Below are 24,194 nucleotides of genomic sequence, written 5' to 3'. Positions count from 1 at the left end.
CACAAGCACAAGACAAAAGTGCCCAGGACCTACAAAAGTAACTCAGCCTTGCACTGGGTCGTGCTAAACTTTCTGGGAAGGTGGTAACAGCAGACCAAATTGGACTATGGGATGTGATGAACAAATTGTGAAAAATATGGTCACAATCTCTCTCCTCCCGTCAAAGACACCCCCAAAAGGAGGTTGAAAGGGACAGAAGTGAAACACAGGGCAGAAAGTGCCACTTCCTAGCTGCAAGATCTTGGACAAGTGACTTGATCAATCTGAGCCTCAGTTTCGCCGTCGATAAAATGGGGATAGGTATCTCCTGGGGTTGTTGGACAGGGACCTAGTGTGCCTTGCTCACCGCCGTGCACAAAGCTCAATACATACATGTTGAATGAATGAATGAAGGCATGAAGGCATGAATGCAGTAGCTGTGTGCTTAGCACCGGCGACTGGTGGATGGTAAGCGTCCATTAAGTGGTAGTTGCTGGCATTAAAAATAGTAAAAACTCCTCAGAGTGACACCCCCAGCCCTGCTAGACCCAGAAATACCTCACTCAGCAGCTTCTCCTCGGACTAACCCAGTATACTGCGCTTGCGCATAAGCGCTTTTCCCCGCCCCCTCAAGAGTGAGGGCCAGTGGGGCGCGCATCCGCCCGGGCGGGACAAGTCCGGAAGGGAGGACTGAGGAAGGGGCGTGGCTTAGCAGGCAGGGCCGGCCACCCTCTTCCGGGCTCCGCTGGCTGCGTGCGCATCCTCCTCCCCCATCTTTTGTGGTCCGGCCCATTGCGAGGGTGACAGGAAACCCTGTGCAGGGAGCGCCGCCATCTTGGACCTGCCCGAAGAAGATCCTGAGGGAGCCCCAGGAGCAGTCGCCGCTGCCACCGCTACAGCCGCCAGCGCATCTGCACCTCCTTGTCCAGCTCGCCACTTGCCGGGCTCTCGGCCGACCGCCCCCCGCCCCTCTCCTGCTGCGCTCGCACTCTTCTTCCTTGCCCTGACGCCCCCCCTCCCTCCCGGAAAGCTGCCCAGCCACCAGCAACCCCCCAGGTAACCCAGGCCTTCCGCAGTGTCCGTCCGGCCGAGGCCTCCTCGCCTGGCCCTGGGAGGGCCGAGGGTGGGGACGACGGCGAGCTGGGGCGGCGGGCGGGCGGCGCCGCAGGGCAGGCCCTGTCAGGCCGCGGCGAGCCCGGGGTCGCGGTGGACGCTGCGGCGCCCGGCCGGCCGGGACTCCCAACCGGGGGCGAGAGTGTCCCCGCGTTGCACCCTCCGAAGCCTTTGGCCCAGCTGAGAGCTTCGAGGCGGGCGGGGAAGGGTGTGTTCGCCCTCCCCTTCCCCGCCTCCTCGGCCGGACGGGGCAGACTGGCCTCGCCGCAGGCCTCCTCTCGTTGCTGCTGTCCCCGGCGGCTGCAGACCACCCCTGCGGTATTTATCCGCGCGAGCCGTGCCGCCTAGCAGTCCACGAGCCCCAGACGTGGCAGATCCCCTGTCCGTAGGCCGCGTCTGGCCCTGAGTACAAAAGGCAGCACGCCGGCATCTTGGACTAGCGCCGGTGTCCTTGTGGATGTCGGTGGACTGTCTCTGGACCCGGGCTGGAGAAGGCGTCTTTGGGTCTGTGCTTGGGAGGTTCTGGTTTGGGTGAATGTCCACAAGGCCCGTGACATCCTATAAGGCCCTGAGCCCAGATAGAATCCAGAAATGATGAAGACCAAAAGTTTTGGCATTTCTAGAATTGAAAATAAGGAACAGGCGTTGTTTCGATCGTTGAACTTAACTGTGCGCCAGGCACAGATTTAGGTCTCTTCACACAGGCTTATCTTGCTTTAAGTAGCTCTTGGTGGTAAGTCGAGTTATTTCCTTTTTACAAGTGGTGAAACTGAGGCGTGAAGTTGTGATGTGACTGGTTAATGATGGGGCATGCAAACTGGCCTCTCCCTACACTGTGGCTGGTATTGACTACACTCAAGATAGGCCAGGGCTACAGACCTGACCATTTATAAGGTAGCTACAACTTAATTCCTTTTTTCCCTATTTTTGCGTTGGATGACAGCGGATTGCTTTTTTGTAACCCAGTCTGTCGTTTTTGCCACTACACTGCCAGTCCTTATTCTCACAACTCTAAAGGAGAGATGGCAAGATTTTCATTTTATCTTTGAAGAAAAAACTGGGATTCCCAGAGACTAAGTGCTTTCCTTGTGGCCCCACAGCAAATGTCAGAGCCCAGATTTGAACTCATGCAAAATTTATTGCTGATTTCATTACTATCACGACTGCCTTTTATTTAGATGTGGTTATTAAGGACAAACTTAACCTTGCACTAATTCAGCTGCCACTCCTTCCAAAATTTAACCCTGCTCTAATCCAGCTCCCACTCCCTCCCCTAAGACTTTGCAAAAATTTTCCTCAGTATTAGGCTTAGGCAATGTTATCTGGTCATGCCTTGAAGCATGTCGTATGTAACGTACTTTGACTTCCTAGTTAAGTGACCATAAACAAAGTATTTAACCTCTCAGACTCAGTGTCCTTATCTATACAAAGAATAATAGTATCTACATTTTTGAGTTGTTGTTGACTTTAAAAACCATTAGCACCTTGCTTGGCATATAGTGTCCCATTACCTGTGTCTGGATTATATTGTATGTTTAATATTTGTTGAATAAATGAGGCGAGCATGGCTTTGGAGAGCTGTAGATTAGACAGCGGCTTAATTTTAGCTTTTCCCTTAGTAATATATGATCATGGATATATCACTTCTCTGAGCTGGTTTCCTTATCTGTAAAATGAGTTTTTAGGATTAGAGATTACTTATAAAGTAGCTGGCATATATTAAGTGCTCAGTAAAAGACTGTTATTTAAAAGATGTAAAACCTTAGATTCTAATAACCAAAAAAACTATTTTGAATTAAAGCTACATTTTTTAAAGTTTTGGCTCTTTATATTTTATGTTAAACTTTATGGTTGTTGTGTGCTTCAACTATGCAAAGGAATTTGGGGTGTTCTTACAACTGATTTTTATCAAGAGTAAATATCTTTGCATAATCTTAGTAAGATATTGTACTTGGAGGAAACCTTTGGTTAAAGCAAATAGAATATGTTAAAACAAGAGCTATTGAAAGATGCTTCATTTTTTAAAAAAAGCGTGAAACATTTTTGTATGGTTAAATGCCAGGTGTGACTTGAGACAGCAGTGTACAAATAGAGGTATCAAAGATGTCCTACTTTACTTTTTAAATACTTTTATCCTAGACACTTTTAAACATACACAGTGTAGAGTAGTATTTGAGCCTTGGAATACTTATCAGCCAGTGTCATCAATGATTGGCAGTCTTGTTTCATACACCTGTATCCTCTCCACCAAATTATTTTGAAGCAAATCTCAGACATTGTATCATTTCACCAGTAAAATTTTCACGAATCCTCTTAACCCTAGTAGTAAGATAGGGGTTTTGTTTTTGTTTTTCTCCTAAGTACTTTTTTTCTGTGAACAGAGGTTCAATATTGGAGTACTTTATTTTCTATTCATAGCATACCATCATAGTTACCTGAAAGAGTCCTGTTATTGACACATACATGAAGGAATTCAAGTTTTCTCCTTATTCACATTATTGATTTGTATAAAAGTGTGTGACATTAAATAGCTTGTCAAAAGTGAGGTGTCGTGTTTTTTGTTTTGTTTCTTATGTGAGTTTCAGAAATGGGTGGTTTATTTTCAGAGGTTGCTTTACTCTTGAGGAAAGGAAATTGACCACTCATTTTGATTAGAGTATTAGAATGACTACCATTTGTGTTCACTGAATTCACAAATCAAGTAGCATTCCACTTAACTGGGCCTATATAAGCAAATCAAAATGCTACTTTTCTTGAGTTTCATGAAGGCAGGGACAGTGTTGTTGTTTTGTTTTTGTTTTTTAAGCATTACTATATTGTCAAATTTATCATATGGCGTTATGCTTAGTAGATGCTCAACAAATATTTTTATATTGAAATCACAAATTGGCTCTGGTGTTTTTAACAAGGTATCTTGCTTGTAAAAAAATATAATCTCAACAGTGAGGGTCAGAATTTAAATCACCTGAAATGTTTAGTGGGTTGCTTTTTTCCTGTGTTGTCTTGAATCAGTTATGTAAAAATTACACAGTAACAACATATTCTAAGGAGTAGAATAAAATAGCTATATAACAGTTGTGAAAGGATTAGTCAGACACAGTGCATAAGTTAACACAGTAAGGAGCCAAACTATAAAAAAAAAACCTGGAAATACCATTGATTATTGGGGTGTTTTTTATTTTTTGAGACTGATCATTTGATTGACTTCTTATGTTCCCCATATTATTGGTGAATGTGGAAGTAATGTTGGAAATATTATGAAAGGGAGTTCTTTTGGTTTATTTTTTAGCTTACTTGGTATCAGAATTGTATATAAAATATTAAACAGTCCTTTATTTTTTCTCTACATGCTCATTATACTACCAGTGCAGGGATGGATAAAGAAAGTTAATAATTTCTCTCTTCCCTTTTTCTGTTCTTAGCCTGTGTGTTCATTTTTTAAAATTTGATTCATATTTTTTCCATATTATATGCATATGGGATTGAGGGATGTGTTTGTATGTGTGTTCAAAATGGGCCATGCTATTGCATCAAACTCTGCAACAGGCTTTTTTTTCACTTAAAATCATGGATATTGTTTCCAGGTTAATATGTATTTTTAAATGTTTTTTAAACTAGATGTGTATTGTTTCATAGTACAGATGTACTTTACTTAGTCCTTTCCCTGTTGATAGGAGTTTAGATTGTTCCCAGTTTCTTTGCTGTAAAAATGCTGCATTAAATGCATTTGAACCTGTAACCTTGCGGACTGCAACTTTCATTTCTGTAGCATACTTCTAAGTGGGTTTCTTGGCCAGAGGGTGATTTGGATTTGGGCGGGGGGAGTTTAAAAAAGATTTAAAAATATATACCGATTACTTCCCCAAAATGTTTCGGCTGTTCAGACTCCCACAAGCAAAGTATATGAAAGTGCCTACCTTCACATCTCTTATCTGCACATTTCAACACTGGTCATTTATAGCTCTATAATTTTATTTAGAAAGGTGTCTGATTTCGTATATGAAGACTATGCAATTCTACTTTTGGTACAGTTATTGTATTGAATATGCGTTTAGTAACCATTTAGATCTATATGTATTGGCCTGGAAAAACATCCATAATTTCGTTAAGTGAAAAAAAGCATGTTGAAGCGTTTTATGCAGTAGCAAACTCCACTTAAAAATTGTATTTCTCACCTTAACAGTGGTATGTTTCATGTTCAAGAGATGAGGTTGCAAAATCATGTTAAAGCAGTATTAAGCATAGTTAATATTTAAAACAGACCATGTAACAATTATTAGTGTTTATGCATTTAGTAAAAATTTCACTTGACAGCCAGGAAGTTTTAATTTTACATGCACTGATTGTAGAACTATTGTCCTAATTTTTTAGTATAATTATCCTCCATCTTTCTCTAATTTTGAATTTTTGCTTTTATTTTATCAGTCTTCATATTTATATACCTTTAATAAGCTACCTTAGAGAAAATCGGGTTCTTTGGAATTAGGCCTGGGTTCAAGTTCCAGCTCTGCAACTTACTAACTTTGTAACACTGGCCAAATGTGAATTTCTCCAAGCTTCTATTTATTCAGTTTTTACATGGACATGATAATGATTTTGCAGAGTTGTGAGAATTAAGTAAGAATTATGTAAGACAATCAATATCGGGAAAAGTGCAGACCATCACATGGTTTACTCTCAACAAATGTTATTTACCTTCAGAAACTTTTTTTGTAAGTAGATATAATATGAATTATTATTACTAAGTATTATCATTTATCCATACCTATAATTCCTGATTACAATGCATCCTCTGAATGTAATTGTTTAATACTGCTTATTAAGAATTTTAAATTAAAACCAAGTGAGTGAACTGAGAAAGATTTGTCCCCCAGTGTACCACTATAGGGTTTCATAGATTTACTCACAAGTACATCTCATAACTGTGGAGGAGGGAGGATGATGTGGTTAAGAGTGGGGTTCTTCACTGCCAAGTCTAAGTTTAATATAGGCTTGACCAATTAGCTGTGTGACCTGGGCATGTTACTTGCCTGTTTGGTCTTTCTTCACCTGCAAAATGAGGATAATAGTTCCTGTTTCATAAGGGTAGTAGTAAGAATGAAATGAGATCGCATGTAAAGTTTTTAGCACATTCCCTGGCATATATTAAGTGCCCAATAAGTGGTAACCATAACAGTTGTGTTTGTTATTAGTTTACAAGTTGTTCATATATTTAATGATGCCTGTTGTTTTTTCCTTAAAGAAATTAAAGGCAGTCTTATGTGCATGTAAATTTTATTCAAATGCTTTTTGTAAAACCTGGAAGAAAGTGCATTTTAATCATACCAGTAGTTGTGCACAAGTTACAGAATATTACCAAGGTTTTTTAATTAGTGGAGATTGTAGTGTTGAGAGGTCAGACTCGTGTTTTCGGAGCGTTTGAACTAGATTAGCATTTCTTACACCTTTTTTTTTACTTTTGAATAAGTGAAGCAAAGGAACCCCTTAAGTAACAGGGGAAAAACTTTATACCCCTTCCAAAACTAGTTGCTAGTTAAAAATATGTTTCTCATCTTATCACCTTAACAGTGGTATGTTTCGTGTTCAAGAAATGAGGTTGGGCCCTGGCTGGTGTGGTGTGGCTCAGTTGGTTGGAGCATGGTCCCCTACACCAGAAGGTGGCAGTTTCAAGTCTCGGTCAGGGCACATGCCCAGTGTTGGGGCGAGTTCCAGATAAAGCCAGCCAGTCAGTGTTTCTTTCATGTCCGTGTTTTTTTCTCTCTCTCCCCTTCCCTTCCTCTAAGATCAATTTTAGTAAAAAAATGAGTTTGGGAAATCCTTTGTTGAAGCACAATTAAACAGTTAATAAGCAATATACAGATCATATAACATAGGAAGGCACACTTGAAACTTGTATGATCTTATTAACCACTGTCACCCCGATAAATAAAATAAAAACTAAATAAATAAAAATAAAAGAGGCCACTTGACTATAATTCTGCAAATGCATAATTTTGAGTGACTGTTATCAATTAACTATATGAGCATATTTAAACCCAGTTAGTATCTTACCTTAGAGTAAGAGAGGGAGGACCTGTTGTATTAGCAGCTACAGTGCTAGATATATTCTGCCTTCCTTATCTACTGGAATTAGTAAATTTGCGTAGTTTTTCTTTAACTCTACTTTTAGGGTTTTTATTGGTAATTTTTAAGAAGCTTGAACTAGAAAATTGTGTGGTGAAGTGGAGATAGGGTGCTGGTATTCAATCTGAAATAGTGATCATTCTCTTTTATTTGGAAATAGTTATAGCAATTAATGCTTGGTAATTTTTAAAGACACTTTCAAAATTATTCATCTGAGTAGATAATTAATGAATGCTTGTGTAATAATTAGCAAGTATACAAATTAGTACAACTAGAAATGATTTCATGATTAGCTTTTAGAACATTTCAAGTAGAAATTGATAGAGGCCATAGTTTTAACATAAAATGGAAGGGAGCAAAGTATATACAGCTACAACTTTCAGTAAGAACAGGGAAAAGAAATAGGAAAATCATAAGGGGAAGAACATGAGAGAAACAGTAATTTAAAGGTTACTAAATTATTATTTTCCCCCAAGTTTGAATGGGGCAAGAAGAGTTAAAAATTAATTAGAAGAAGAGAGCCTGGGAGAAGTGCAAGTTAAGACATAATCTTTAAATATAATTTTTATTGTGAGAGATTATTTTTTTCCTTGTGTTTGGGATTTGGTTCAGAGATCTAGTGAATAATTCAGACCAATTTTTGCCTCATGACCAAGTTCATTCTTAAAATGTTTTGAGTCCCGAGTGTCTGTAAAAAGGGAATCAGTTAGGGTAATGATCAGAATCAGAGTTAATCTAATTAGAAAATCCCCCTTTCCTGAAAGAACTGGTTAAGGGAGATTGCTGTGATGTTGAAGACTGATTATAAATGTGTTACAACAAGTCAAGCTGGAATGGGTAGTAGGGCATCTACTTCTGTTGCATGTGATTCACATGGTTAAGAGAGCTAACTATATTGTGTGAGGTCTTCCCTGATGACAATAATTCATTTATTTTACATATATACTTTTTCTACAGGTTATATTTTATTAGTTATATAGAAATTTTACTTGAAATGTGATATATAGGAAGTTGTTAATTTCAGTAAATGAATTTCTCCAATTATACCTAATGTATAGCTTGTGTAATGTGACAGTTGGACAAAACAGTAAAAACCAGATTTAAAAAAAATTACTGGAAATCAAATTTTAAAAAATGAAGGTTAAACATTCATATATATAAAGAATTTTTATCTTTGTTTAAACTGAAAACTGGTTTGTGAATAATTTTATTGGAAGTTATTACTAGTATTAGAATTCACCACTTATCTAACACCTAGCAGTGTCTGACACATTCAAGGCATTTGTTTGAATAAATTGGAGAGTTGTTTTTTTAAGTTATTAAAAGTAGGAGAGAAATTAGAATTCTTCAGGTTGTCTATCTGAGGTTAAGGAATAGGCTGTGATCTTTTGAAGTATATTCTAATACATAAACTTTCAAATTTTACAACCACAGGTAGTATTTTATGCCATTATTTCTCTCAGCTCCTATAGTAGTACATAGCAGACATCTGATAATATTGCTAATCTTCATATCCTACATTAGGTTGAACCATAGAAATTGACAATGATTGATTTTTTTAAAAATCTACAAGAACAACAATTTCATGTGGTTCTGCCTAAATCTGGCATTAATTTGGTTTGGAAATAATGATTGCTCTTTCTTTGGATGCTGTGCTAACCATTGATTTATAGTAGAGTAAAAACTTACATTGTGTTTGTAAGTTAGTAGTTACGTTTTAAAACTCATTCTGTTATAAAAATCAGAGAGTTCTGAACATGTAGGCCCATCAGTAATTAACTTGATAGAGATAGGGGAAGGGGACTAATTATAATGATTTTGTAATGAATTTATAAATATTTCCTTGTTTAACATTTTCCAGATTAACATTTGTTATTGGATATTTCCTAATGTGAATTATTGAAATTGTTTTGATATAAGTGATTTCTTATATTTCCATGGATAATACATGAGAAGGTTAAAGTGGTGTTCATTCATGAAAATGTGTGCATTTGATCAATTTGGGAAATGCAGTTTTACTTCAACTTATTATAGCCAACATTTAGTTTATAATCAATGTGCTTTATTTTATGTATCTTTAAAGGATAGCAGTGGTCAGCTTCGATAACTTATGTATACTTTTCTACTGAAGTAACACAGTTTTCTTTGTTTTTAGTGCCACCATGGCAACTGCACCATACAACTACTCTTACATCTTTAAATATATTATTATTGGTAAGTTTATTTAACGTATACTCCTGTTCTCCAAAGAAGGTTAATATACTAAATATCTATATACTAATACTTAACATACCACTCCAGAAGAAGTGTGATTTTCTCAATGCAAAATTAAAGCTCCTTTGAGAAGATATATTTTTGCATTAACAATGTACCCTTTGCGTTGTGGCTCTGGATACTTCTGTAAAATAATGCTGGGTGCCTTTGAAGTGATGTTGGTTGTTCTTGAGGGCAGCCTGAAAGCTTGTTAATACTGGGAATGAAATTAATTTCCTAGAAGAGCTGATATATTCCAAAAATATCATGAAAGCCCTCAGAGCCCCCTGGATTCCAAAAATTGATAGAGAACACTGACTCAGAATAATTGTGTAATATATATAAAATATTACATTGGTGATTTTTCCCTTAAGTTCCAAGAAGGTTTTACTCAAATTGAAAGACAGTGCTATTTATCCAAGTATAGTTGTAAGAGCACAATTGAAAGTACCTATACTTTTCAGTTAATTCTTCACATGAGAACAGTTTGGTTTAATGTTGAGTTTATGTGACTGTATTGCAATGTTTCCTTCACCAAAGGTTAAATTGCTGTAGTACAGAGGGGACATTGTTCTGTTATGGTTTTCATGTAGTGTACATTCTTTCCTTTTATGGAATTATGCAAGCATAAAATATGAGATAAGATGGGATCTAATGAATCATGCTTCCAAAACTTACTTCTGCTTAGTTATATGCTGCTACCCTGTTTGTCACTCCTAGGTGTCTTTTGCTTTTATGCATGGTTAAGGGAAAAAATAATATAAAACTTTGAAACAGCTCAAAGTGAAAAACATGATTACAACAATTTCTCTGTTACAAAAGCACTTCTCAGCTGTTCGCCATTAACGTAACTTATAACCAAATTCTGTTTCTGCTGAAAGTTGGGAATAGTGAGTTTGTACATCACAGTGAAAACTGCTCTGTAGGATCTTTTGAACTCATTATAAATTAGGGAAATACACTTTTCTAAGTGTCCCAGAAATTTGTGATATTGTAAGGGGTATAGCAGTCATTGCATGTAATTATAAAGAGTGTAAAATTAAGAAATGTAATCGCTACTTCAAACTTTTTTTTAAACAGGGGACATGGGAGTAGGAAAATCTTGTTTGCTTCATCAATTTACAGAAAAAAAATGTAAGTTTAAAATGAAAGGTAAAACATTAGTAAATTCTTTATTGCCACTTTTCTACCTTTTAAAGTGTCATTTTCAGTGTACTCTATGTATTTAAACATAACCTTTCCCTGTATATGCACTTTTGTCTTTGGGGAGTGGTTCTAAGTAGGTGCAGATAAAATTAAATATACCCATGTACAGAGTGTTGATTTTTATGTCACATATAATTTGATTTACTTTAGATTTTTTGATGGTAGAACTTAATTTTTAAAAATGTATATTGTAATGTCAAATTTAAATCTTTTTAATTCTCTGACTTTGCATTATAGAAATTATTAGGGGAAATTTGCTGCATGTATCATTTGTTAACTATATAATAATAGGTTGAAAATATTTAAAATGGAACCCTGTCTGCATTCATGACTTAAGATTCAAAGTATAACTCTGTCTTGGGTGGTAGGGGAAGGGGCCATTTTATTTTATGTAACTGATGGCTAGTATAGTTGAAATTGTCTCCGTATAGTTTAAATTATTTCTATGGCTTTTTTTTTCCTTCTTAGTATATTTTATGAAGTGTCCAGTGGTCTGTGTGTACTTGTACCAGAGAATAGTGGGTTTAGATTTCCAGTGGCCTAATTATAAGGAAAGGACTAGTAAATGTATCCTATTGGATTAGATATATATGACTTGCCAATATAGAACTATAAATATATATTAAATGTGCTAATTTTCTTTGAGATGTTGTCAGAGGGACAATAGTATAACATTGGTATTATGAAGAGTTTATTACAGTCTTCAATTAGCAGATTCTGTTATTTCAGGGGTCAGCAAACAAGAGCCTATAGCCCAAATCTAGTCACTGCCTGTTTTTGTACAGCTTTATTAGAACACAGTTATCCCCATTTTAGTCATTTATGGCTGCTTTTGTATTTCAGCAACAGAATTGAATAGTTGTGACAGAGACCTTTCGGCCTTCAAAACTTAAAATATTTATTATTTGGTCCTTTCAGAAGTTTGCTGACTCCTCTTCTAGTCCATTTCTGTTACTACTTCTGGGTTTTTGATGATTTTTTTTTTTTTTAAAGTGCTAGCTTTAGTCTTTTTATAACCTATAAGCATTACTAAGTCATTTGGTAATCCAGTGGATTCTTTCCCCCACTGGTTTAATTTGAAGCTTTTTGAAGTTGGAATATTATATTATATTTCTTTTCCTCCCTAACAGTTATGGCTGATTGTCCTCACACAATTGGTGTTGAATTTGGTACAAGAATAATTGAAGTTAGTGGCCAAAAAATCAAACTGCAGATATGGGATACAGCAGGACAGGAGAGGTTTAGGGCTGTTACACGAAGCTACTACAGAGGAGCTGCAGGAGCGCTTATGGTGTATGATATCACTAGGTAAGAAATTAATAATTTTTCAACCTTCATACAAGAAAAAAAGTCTACTTTAGGCAGTGTGGTTTCCTTTTCTTGATTTAACCATTCCTTAGTTTGTAATTGTATGATTAAATGTGCTTATTTGGGTTTTATGGTTTCTTCTCTAAATTGCTGTGTAAGACTTGACGTAACATGTTGATTTCCTTTTCTGAAAGTGGGTATGACTGAAGAAAAACTTTAGGAGATGCTGGTGGAGCTGACAGAAGAATACTATTCTGAAAAGCAGCATCAGTTGAATTATTTGAGGTGAAATAATATTTTATACCAAACTTTGTTCTTTTCACTTCAGTAGAAAGCAAGCAAGTCTTGAGGAGTTACTCTATTCAGTCTCTAGTGTTAAAGTTTATACCTTTACAAAATAAGGCCAAGCAAGGAACTAAGTAGTTTTTCTAATCTAACATGATAGATTATAAAAAGTTCTTACACTTGCATCTGAAGGTGTTTGAGTATTTCATTAAATTCTTTTTTGTGCTAAAATTGGTTGAAGTGGCTTATAGTAAGTACTTTAGGCAGTGAGGTTAAATTTCTTTCAGTTTGGCTATTTCTGGAAACTCAAAGCACTTTATACAGAGTAACAAAACTGAACTGTAAATGTTTGAATTTTGAAATCATAGAAAATTGTGCCACTTCATCAAATTCTGTTATCTACTGTAAGTTAGAAAAGGAACTAGATCACCTTTCATGTTAATGCAAAGTGTTAAAGCAGTGTGACTGACTTTTGGATGGTGGAGTAGGAACGAGTGAGTGGGACCAAGTGATAATTGGACTTTCAAAGGGTATTTCCCTTTGGAAAATGCTTTATGCCACTTCCTAGAATTGGGTGATTTCAGGGTTAAAACATAGTGAAACAGCCTTAAGGCTCTTCATATAGCCAGTCAGTGATTAGTAAATAGTTTTGTGGGAAGACTTTCAAAACCTGGCCATCTGTGCAGAACATCTTTTTATGAGGGATACATTCCCAAAGACTTTACATAACTAAAAACTCCATGAATTAATAAAATTTACATATGGCGATGTGTGCTTACAGTATATTAGTGTATAAAGTTGTAGTTTCTTTTGCCTTTTTTTTGTGTGTATCTTTTCTGCCAGCTTGAGATAAGATTGACATATAACAGTGTATAAGTTTAAGGTATACAGTGTGATGATTTGATACATATATGGTTTGCTTTTAAACATATCTAAGTATAGTAAATACTTTTGGTAAAATGTGTTTCTAAGTTATCAAAGTCACTTCTGCTGGAAACAACCCAAATATATCCATCAACTGATGAATGGATGGATGAACAAATGTGGTGTATGCACATAATGGAATAAAATTCAACCATCAAAAGGAAAGAAACAGTGATACATGATGTACAGTGGCTGAACCTAGAAAACATTTTGCTAAGTGAAAGAAGCCAGAAACAAAAGGCCACATATCTGATTAAAAATACTCAGAATAGGCCGATGCATAGAGACAAAGTGGATTGCCAGGGGCTAGGAATGAGTGCTAATAGGTCTGGGGTTTCTTTTTTTGGTGATGAAAATGTTCTAGAATTAGGTAGTAGTGATCATTGCACACAGTGGTTTTAAGAATATTCAAAAAGCTGTGCAATGATCACTACTATCTAATTCTAGAACATACTTTAAAAGGGTGAGCTTTATAGTATGTTCATTATATCCCAATAAAACTGTTTAGGCTTTAGATAGGTGTTTTCTTGACTCAGTGATACTTCATAGTGACATTGATGTTACAGTCCTCCAATTTTTTCCTATTAATCCTCGACATTTTGCAAACTTAAAAGTCCCTGCTTTAATAATACTTTTTATTCTTGGCATTAACTCTAATTGTTAAAAGCACTTTCCTAAATTGATAGCATAGCTTATCATGGCAGTTTGTTTGGCTCTGTAAGTTGTTTGATATATTTAACATCCATGATAAAGTTAGGGATATTTTAGCACTTTTTTGGGCTCTAGTACCACCAGGTAATAAATATTTGGATGATACTGTATTTATAGATTTGAAATTATGATGGTGAATTTTAAATTAATGAAACAGAATGATTAGTAGACATTATGGTACATGTAAATAATATGGTTTTCATGATTTTGATACCACTTACAAAAGGTGTGTAGATTTATCTGTTTACTAAAGTGGTGGCAGTTTGTAATTCACTCATTACCAGCTTTGACTTTTTTTTTTTAAACTACCTTTAAAAAAAATGTTTTTATCTTATTTGAGAGAGAAACATTGATGTGAGAGAAACATCCATTGGTTGCCTCCTGTACATACCCCAACTGGTGGGTGGACCCGAAACCTGGGTATGTGCCCTGAACAGGAATTGAACCAGCAACCTTTCGGTGCATGGGATGATGCTCAACCAACTGAACCACAGCAGCCAGGGCAGCTTTGACATTTTAAAATTTATCAAAATCAGTATAAGTGGTTTGGGGCTGTGTTATTTAAGGTTTATGCATGAAGTAAGATATATTTGTTGTGTAAAAGCAAGGTACTACAAATACTGAGCAGTGATAAGGCTTGTGCTTTTTAAAAATATTTGACCATTGTTTACTTAAAAATTTTTAAACTCTGGAAAAAGTTATTTTCATTTATATGATTTTTTTTTTGACATTTAAAAGGTAATTTGTGTATGATATGATAGAGCACAGTAAAAAGAGAGTCCTAGTGAGTTCTTTTCAGTTCCCACTAGGAAAGAATTAAATGTTTGGAATATTGAATTTCATATGAGCACTAGCAACTGGGTATTATGGAATATATTATTCATAAGGCTAAACCTGAAACAGTTTGAGGACCCAATGTGTATAAAGGTCCTAGGCCACCTGGCTCTGAAGTCATCTAAATCTCTATGGGCTTCTGTTTCCTCACCTGTTAAATGAGTAAGATGGATTAATTTTCTGTGAATCTGTATAAATCAAAGACACTTTTAACCTTCAAAATTTTTATTATTTTGAGCCCTTTGGTAATGTCTGATTAATATTACACTCTGTATAATAATAATGTAAATTATTTGAGTTTGTTTGCTCTTTTAGGGCCTTCTTGGCTAGTGCATATGAGCCTGTGAATTTTTAAACTCTTGCTTGGAGAAAGTGGAAAATAGGGCAGTTTGAATCCCAAAATGATTTAGCTGCTGATAAATAAGTGTACAAAGTTAGGATAAACTCATTTTCTGATATCTGGGGACTTGAGTTTCCAATCACATGTGTTCAATGCCTTTCTAAAGCCAGTTTTTATGCTGTTATAATTATAGCTTATTCTTTAAGGAAAGGTGGATGTTAATTTTTCAATACTTTTTTTATTTTTCAATTACAGTTGACATGTTAGTTTCAGCTGTACAATGTAGTGATTAGACATTTATATAATTTACAAAGTGATCACCTCAATATGCCTAGTACCCATCAGATATCATACAGTTACTACAATATTAATGACTATATTCCCCATGCTGTACGTTATATCCCCATGACTGTTTTTATAGCTGGCAATTTGTACATCGAATCCCTTCCCTGGAAAGGTGAATTTTATACCAGCGTATTGTATGTGACATGACTGTCTTGGTTTCCAGTATGAAAAATTTAAAGACAAATGCAAAAAAAACATGTGTTTGCATTCCACAACTGTTGTTCTTTAGGGTAACATTCTAGTCAAAGCAAAAATACTTTTTTAGGATCTGTTGATTTAAGTCTATATTTTAAATATTTATTGAAGTTTCTTTTTTCCTACTGAAATGGCAATTGTATGTGGCAGTCACAAATGTAAACTTTAATTTTTGCAGAAGAAGTACATATAACCACTTAAGCAGCTGGTTGACAGATGCAAGGAATCTCACCAATCCAAATACTGTAAGTTAAATGATATCTATTATACAGAAAATTTAAGATCTAAGCTAACCCCAAAAGGAGAGCCATTTGCTAGTGGGATTTTTGTGTTTGGGTACTAAGAATGAGAATTTTTATTTTATCCTTAAATTAATTGAAGAAAACTTAACAATTTTCCTGTACTAATTACCCCAGGTGTCACACTTTATACTTGGGTTTTTATTCATGTTTGTAAGAAAAAAAAAGAAAGTTATGAGTGGGGTGGTGATCGCAAGTGGAGATTATGAAATCTGAAACTATTACTTTAAAAGGGATCTGTATTATTTTCATAAAATGTTACCATTGGAGGAAATTGGGCAAAGTATATAAAGGATCTCTGCATTATTTCTTATAACTGCATGTAAAACTACAGTTATCTCAATAAAATTTCAATTAAAGAGTTCTGCATGCTTTAAATAATTAGCTTCTTAGCCAGACTGAGAACATACTGAGATTTTTAAAGGCTAGCCACCATGCTAGATTCTGCAGTATACAATGATAAATGGGTCCTTGGCCCACAAAAGGTTATAGTCTAGCAGGGAGATTACCTGTAGGAACACAAATAACTATGCTGAAAAGCAGAGTGAAATGTGAGTTAGAGTGACTTGGGTGCTGGTGATGGCCCAGGATGAGCAGTGCCATCTAGAGAAACCAGCTTTAGGTAGGGTGTTGAGCTGGGACTTCAGGGATAAGGTTCAGTAGATGCTGTTGAGGGTATTCCAGGGACAAGTGAGGAAAGGCACTGAGCTGTGACTTACTCTGAGCTTCTCAAGAACGAGGCCTGTGTCTCATTTAAGCTTTGTACCCTAGCACCTAGCAGAGGCTTGGTTCAGTAAATATGTAATCAGTGGTAACATTGGCTTTTATCAGGAAACAACAATTATATTAGAGTCAGTTAATAAGGTTTGCCTATTATGATGGGGACTGTGCCTAGAACTTTCATATCCATTTCTCATTAAACCCACTGCAAGTATATATACAAACCTATAGATGAATATTCATAGCAGCTTTATTTGCAATAGCCAAAAACTGGAAACAACCTAAATCGCACTGATAGGTGAATAAATAGTCTGGTACATCCATACTATGGAATACTACTCAGCCATTCAAAGGAATGAGCTGTTGATAAGTGCAGCAATTCAGATGGATCTCAAGGGCATTATGAGTGAAAAAAGTCAGTCTCAAAAGATTACATACTGTATGATTCCATTTATAAAACATTCTCAAAAAGAGAAAATTGTCGATATGGAGAACAGATTCATGGTTGCCAGGGGTTAGCAATGGGCGTGCAGGGGTTTGCGTAGTGAGAGTTGACTATAAAGAGGGCAACACAAAGTGGTTCCTTTGTAGTGATGGAACATTTCTACATCCTGATTATTGTGATGACACAAATCTATACCTACAATAAAATTGCATAGAACTACACACACACAAGAGTGCATAAAACTGGTGAAATCTGAGTAAGGGCTATAGATTGTACCAATGTCAGTTTCTAGGTATTTGCAATTATAAATATGTAAGATGCTATTATTGGGGGAAGGTTGGTGAAGGGTATATAGGACCTCTCTACTCTTTTGTAAACTTCTGTGATTCTGTAGTTGTTTAAGATAAAATGTTTATTTAAAAAAAACCCAAAACACTCACAGTATTGGGTCCTTAGAGGAGTATAATAAAAAAAATTAGCCATATCCTTCCTGCCTCATTTATGCCTCTTGAAGTCATACCAGATCTTCAGAAGAAAGAAAATCTTTTCTTGATGGTCCAGCTCATATGTTAACATTTTTTATAGTGTTGCCTTTTATTTCTATGTGGAAATTACAGTAGTTCCTCCTTATCTGCGGAGGGAATACATTCCAGCACTCCCAACAGATACCTGAAATCATGGATAGTACCGAACCCTCTTATACTGTTTTCTTTTACACACATACCTATGATAAAACTTAATTTCTAAATTAGGCATAGTAAGAGATTAAAGCAATAACTAATAATAAATAGTACAGTTATAACTACTGTAATAAAAGTTATGTGAATGTGGTCTCTATCTCTCTAAATGCTTTATTGTACTCACCCTTCTTCTTGTGATGATGTGTTGACCCCAGGTAACTGAAACCTCAGAAAGTGAAAAACTGGGTAGGGGAGACTACTGTATATACTTTCTCATTTTGTGGTGATATATTTTTTCTCTCTGTCTTGTTGGTATGCCTTTCAGAATGATAAGGAAGCATGGTTTAGAAATTCTTAAGGAATTTGGAGAGGTGGCAGCATTTTCATTCAGTATACATTTCTTGTTTTGAGTATCTGTCTTATAATGGCCCTGTACTAGGCCATTGTGATGTTACCAATCTTGATATTTAGAAAAAATTGATTTCTTTTTTTTAAGTGTCATTATCTTAATCTTTAAAAGACCAGTGAACTATATGTGAAAACTTCTTTCCCTCCTCAGAGGTCAGTTGTCCACACTGATTGAAGAATGCTCACTTTTGTTGTTGTTACTCACCTGAGGATATTTTTTCCATTGATTTTTTTCAGAGCGAGTAGAAGGGAGGGAGGGAAGGAGAGAAACATCAATTGGTTGCATCCTGCATGCCCCCCAATCAGGGTCAGGGATAGAACCAGCAACCCAGGTACATGCCCTTGCCTGGGACTCAAACCTGAGACCCTTTGGAGGGTGAGCTGATGCTCCAACCACTGTGCCACACCAGCCAGGGCAAGAATGCTCACTTTTGTTACGCTACTTAACTACGCTTGCTCAAAGTTTACATTTGGGTCAGAAGTTTATTGGACATCATTTTTTGGAAGTGGGTGGGCTGTACTTTCACATGAAAAAAAGTTAATGGTGGAAATCCCTTTTAGTTGAAACCATCCGTTCCTAAAGTATCCATATCTGGATTAACACATCTGTTTGGAAGGAGGAGGGAGGCTTTACCAGTTGGTGTCAAATAAACATATAGGCAGAGACAGTCTATCCATAAATCTCTATCCCACCCTCTCAAAAAAACCCTGTTTTCCAAGGTTGCACACTTTTTCTTAGAACTTTTCAGAGCTGCCTTTAACTTTGGCCTAATTTCACTTGTATAACATGATTCCAAAATGGATATGGTTGTGTGATATTTTGCCTTGGGTGTGAGCTCACTGCATATGTGTCTCCTACTGCCCCTCATGGATACACAGACATTTATCATCAGTTGCTACAAACTTAAGTCTTGCGTAGGGATAGTGTGGGGTAGGACAGTATTTGAAGATCACAGATTGGGTGTTCTACCTGGGTTCTAATGTCCTACCACTAACTCACTGACTGATCTTTGACAAGTCTCTGCCTTATTTGAGCCTTAATTTCTTTACCTGTAGCCTGATGGAGTTGAATTAGTAGTTTCTTTTAACTGTTTTAGGATCCCAGAAACTTGAAAATCTGATAAAAGCCATGAGCTTTCTCTTCAGGGACTGTCCTTGTTTACAGCATTTTGTGCTTAATTTCAGTGCATTCACAGATCCCTTGGAGCCTGTAATCTCACTCAGATAAATCATAATCTTTGGCCTAGACCAGGTGTGTCTCATGGACTATTTTGTTTTTGAATGGCTTCTAAGCTAAGCATGTTTTCTACATTTTTAAACAGTTGTTTAAAAAAAGAAAAAGCAAAGAAGCATATGCAAAGAAACCTGCAATATATCCTCTCTGCCCTTTACAGAAAGTTTGTGAACCCCTGGCCTAGAAGATTGCTGAGATCCCTCTTGATACTAACGGCATCATGATTCTGTAGTCCTGTCTGGTGGATAATTGCTAGTACTTGTTTTCCTTTTTAGGTCCACATGTTTTTTCTATCAAGATTTTTGGATTTCAGAATTTTTATGGTTGATTTAAGTGGTTGCTTTTGTTTTACGATATCTTTCTTCGATCACACATTAGGTAATAATTCTCATAGGAAATAAAGCAGATTTGGAGGCACAGAGAGATGTTACATATGAAGAAGCCAAACAGTTTGCTGAAGAAAATGGTGGGTTTCTTTAATGGCTTTTGAGGGGGGTGGTCATACTTGGGAGAATTTCTAAGGATTTCAATCCTGCAGATTATTCGGCAGTTATTTTTTAACACAAACTGCTCAAATTTCAAGAATGAGGAAGTAGCAAAATGTGTTTGAGAATTCATGGTGGGGGTGGAGGGGGGTAGTACAATTATTCCCTCCACTACTATTCTTTCATAAAATATTGAAAGCTGATGGGAAACTTCAGATGTTGCTAAAAAGAATGCCCTTGTGAGGTAATTTGAAATGTCCTAATCATAGTCTAAATTTTATTTTTAGGCTTATTGTTCCTTGAAGCAAGTGCAAAAACGTAAGTGTGGCTAAAATTAGATCATTTTCATTTATATTCAAATTTCTCAAAATAGAACCATATATATGAAAAATGTACAATGTATGTATGTATGTATATACAGTTGTCTCTTGAACAACATGGGTGTGAATTATGTGGGTCCAATCATATGAGGAATTTTTTTGAATTGACCTGCGTAATTCAGTTGGCCCGCACAGTTGAAACCCACCTTGTTCAAGGGTCAGCTCCACGATTGGGAGTTCGCATGTTTGGAGCAGATTTTTGACTGTAAGGAAGGTCAGTGCCTTTAACCCCAGTTGTTCGAGGGTCACCTGTACATGAAAGGTATAATATAGAAATGCATAGTGCTTATAGCTAGAGGAACTGTAAGCAACCCTTTGTTTCCTACTTGGCATTTCAAAATAATATTTTTTGTTAATTTACCTAAAAGATTATACCTTAATTATGCCCACTGGTAACCCATGTTAATAAATGAAATTGTGTAAACACTTCATTTTCACAACTGAGGTTGAGTTTCACATCTTGGACTCAACCTTGGACTCTGTTTAATACTTCCAGTCATGGTAAAAAGCATGACTTAAGGAAATACTCAGTGTGTAAGAGTAATTAGAAGCATAATTAACATTTTCTAATTGTTATCCCATGTCCATTGTTGAACCCCAGGACTCTCATCATAGTTCTTCATTTATTAAGCCAAAAATTCCTTGGGTTGGTAAGAAGCCAGCTCCTTTTTCTTCATCTCTATTGTTAGTCCTAAGAGAATTGAAGTGTGAACGTGGCTAAGCATGAACATGTTGCCATCACATGCTAAAAACAGTACAGTTCATGCTTTGCCAGTCAGACTGTACAGATCTGGGAGTTATGTTTGCATGTTTGGAGATTTCATTTCTGTTTGGAATACTCTCTGTTATTACAGAAATGGCCTATTTGTTACATATTAACATTAGCATTTTAATGATTAGAACACATACAGTTATCCAAATAGGGTTTGTAGAACAGCTCAGTACTGTGTTTATCTGCTTTCCACAGAAAATATTTTCCCATGTTGTTCTCTTAGCTCAGTCTTCTGGTAATCTCTTATTAGATGACAGTGGCTAAGGTGAAGACATCAAGGCAGTTGACTAAAGGTTAGCAAAAGGTCAGTGTATAATGTCTTATCTTTTGTAGAAAACTATGGTTCTCGAATAAAGTTGTCAATTGTCTCTTAGGGGAGAGAATGTAGAAGATGCTTTCCTTGAGGCTGCCAAGAAAATCTATCAGAACATTCAGGATGGAAGCCTGGATCTGAATGCTGCCGAGTCTGGTGTACAGCACAAACCTTCAGCCCCACAGGGAGGCCGGCTAACCAGTGAACCCCAACCCCAGAGAGAAGGCTGTGGCTGCTAGTGACCTCTTTGCTATGGCTCTCATTTGACCTTTCACCTCTGTCTGTTGGAAGCAGTACTTTTTACTGCCTCATTGTCTTCTGTACATCTTACTGGGTTTAATTAAAAAAGAAAAAAGAAAAAAACTCTGTTGTAAAAAACAGTTTAACACAATACTAAACTGCTAAACAACTAGATGTAATCAGGTTATCAAAGGCAAGTAGAGTAATCTCTCCTGCATGGTAAATCTAGACTTTTTCCCCCCTTGATTGTCCTCGTGATAGGTATGTCACCAATACATGATTTAAACTGAGCACTGATGCTGGACTTCATGATTTTTACCCCTCCCTCTTTCTGGTAAGGCTTCGTCTCACTGTACGGTTTAATTTGATATCTTAAGCCTTTCTCTCCATCTTGAACTGTTCGAGTATGACTGTTGTAACCAAGAAGTTTATTGCTGTGACATGGCTTCTGATGATAGAGAAGGGGTTCTGTACCTGCTTTTGTTCTTGTCAGATACATCTCCTGAGTGGCATTTTTCTTGAGGAGGTTTGCTTCTGTCTTAGCCTTGCACAGGGAAAATGTCCGTTTATCTTCCCTAATAGCTTTATCTCTTTTTTTTTAAACATCATTTTATCCTTTTCTCTTTAGCAGAAAGTAAATATGTATAAAATTTGAAGGAACTGAACTAACAATTCATTCTGTGTATATTATTTTAATGAAGAAAATAAATTGATTACTGGCATTGGAACAGTATAAAATACCAGTTTGTACAGTAAGACCTCTATGTTACCATGCTACTCCCTTCCATTTCACACAAGGAAACAGACACAACTGCAGTTCACAAGTAATACTGGCTCCACCCTTTGGTGCTGGCAATTTGGGGACATTATGCTGTAAAGAGCTCCTAGCAGGAGAGGATTAACACTAGCAGATTCTGTTCATCTTTGCACTGTGGCTTACCTGCTGATTTTCTTAACTGTTCTTGTGCAATCTTCAATGTGCTAACCTGCTTTTCTCTTTTTGTAAACGTTTTGCATTACAGGCTGCATTTCTTGCCTTACTGTATAGAAAAAGGAAAAAGGCTGGGTTTATTATTGCACATTTTAAGCTTTTATACCTTTATCTTCTTGGAGTGGTGAGATTCTGAACTGGACAGCCAGAATCACAGGTCTGCTGTTAAGGGATTTTAAATTGTGCATTTTTAACACTACAGTGAAATAATTTAAGATATCCCTTGTGTTCTTAGTATGAGGCCCTATTTTTTGTCATGTTGGCATAAATTGTTTTGTAAAAGGGAAAGTGTTTCTAACAGTATTTCAATGTTTATGCTGATACAAAGTAGGTTATTACTTTGCAGAGATGGTTTGGCCACTGAAAGAATACAGTACTGCAAGGGAAACAATCATTTCTTTAGACAACAAACTTACATTTTACCAAGTTCTTTACTTCTGTTGATTGATTTCTGAGTTTATGGTTTAGGCTGGAAATTCAGAAGTTAGTGAAGCAAAGGATAGATAAACCTCGGTATATTATATAAAATGCACTCAGCTCAACTGCTGTGTTTAAAATACACATTTTAAATCCCTCTTTACAGACACTAAAGTAAAACAGTACACCTTTCTGGGTTGTAAACGTGGTAGTACCCAGAGTATTGTATAGTCAATGTTAAATAAAAGCCAAAACTGGAATGTGCAGAAAATAGGATTTGGTTAATTTGTGGACTCGTTTTTATTTTTGTCTTGAACTTTTTAAAAAAAGATTTCTGGAGTAGATTCGTATATTCTGTTAAAGACTTACAGTGATCCATTTTGCTCACACTGCTGCATCACAAGGGACTCACCCAGGGACCATGACCTGCCGGTGTGTGTATATATTTACAAAAACAAAACAACAAACCACCCATTGGGATATAAGGTAGCAATCACAAACTAAAGACTGCGGCTTGTTTAGGTGCAGTACCCTGATTTCCAAAGTTTGTTACAGTGGGTCTCATTGTTTCTGTGACAGGATTTATTCAGACTGCTGTACTCTTCATTTGATGTAACAAAATGCTATTAACCTAAATATTTGTAAATAAAGTACCTGTATCTAGATTCAATTAAAATTGTTTGTATTATTTTCTGAACTATAATAGGATTTCATATTTTCTTCAGGTAAACAGTTATTTAGCATAAGTTGTCAGTTTTTATTGCAGAACTATCCTTATTTGTTGATAGAGAAGTCTACATACAAAGCATATGAATCCATATCACTTAGTAATTGAGTTTTTACAAACCCTTGTGTTTGGATCCCACTTGCAGTGTTTTCAGTCAACCTTTTTCAGTGTGAGATCAGCACATTTGGTGCCTGATGGTGTTCTCCCTTGACTGTACTTGGGGCCAAGTTCTGTTATTTGCATGTGTAATCCTTATAATAAACTTGGGTGCTCAAAAATAGAGGAGCAAATTGTCATATTGTAACATTCATGTGCCAGACATGGGGAAAGTGCACTTTGGAGAGAATGTGAAATTCTTTTAATTTTTAATCCATGAGAGCTTACCACTTGTGCGGTCACCTGCTTCTCTGGGTTACTCATTGCCCTCACACCTATGAGGAGGCCCTCCTCATTAGTAATTGGTGCTA

The 24,194-nt window shown here is 36.4% G+C and overlaps 1 protein-coding gene across 3 annotated transcripts; it reads left to right on the top strand.

Annotated features, from left to right (window-relative positions):
- The first annotated feature begins 616 nt into the window (after positions 1–616).
- Positions 617–24,000, top strand: RAB14 (RAB14, member RAS oncogene family). Of its 3 annotated transcripts, none has more exons than XR_013999789.1 (9): positions 765–1,035; positions 9,371–9,429; positions 10,549–10,602; positions 11,805–11,982; positions 15,795–15,861; positions 19,781–19,868; positions 20,175–20,205; positions 21,290–21,343; positions 21,414–21,693. XR_013999789.1 is itself a non-coding variant. In XM_081150591.1 (9 exons), the coding sequence occupies exons 2-8, from the start codon at positions 9,378–9,380 to the stop codon at positions 21,291–21,293; spliced, it is 474 nt and encodes a 157-aa protein (XP_081006717.1). In that variant the 5' UTR covers positions 765–1,035; positions 9,371–9,377; the 3' UTR covers positions 21,294–21,332; positions 21,414–21,694. The 3 variants fall into 3 exon arrangements, 2 of the variants coding, with proteins under 2 accessions (XP_081006716.1, XP_081006717.1); XM_081150591.1 differs by having other exon boundaries at positions 21,290–21,332; positions 21,414–21,694; XM_081150590.1 differs by lacking the exon at positions 21,290–21,343 and having other exon boundaries at positions 617–1,035; positions 21,414–24,000.
- The last annotated feature ends 194 nt before the right edge of the window (positions 24,001–24,194 follow it).

Source organism: Miniopterus schreibersii, assembly GCF_964146895.1.
Source record: "Miniopterus schreibersii genome assembly, chromosome: 11".
NCBI lineage: Eukaryota > Metazoa > Chordata > Mammalia > Chiroptera > Miniopteridae > Miniopterus > Miniopterus schreibersii.
Note: the sequence above shows the minus strand (reverse complement) of the source record. Positions and strands in the feature narration are given on the sequence as shown.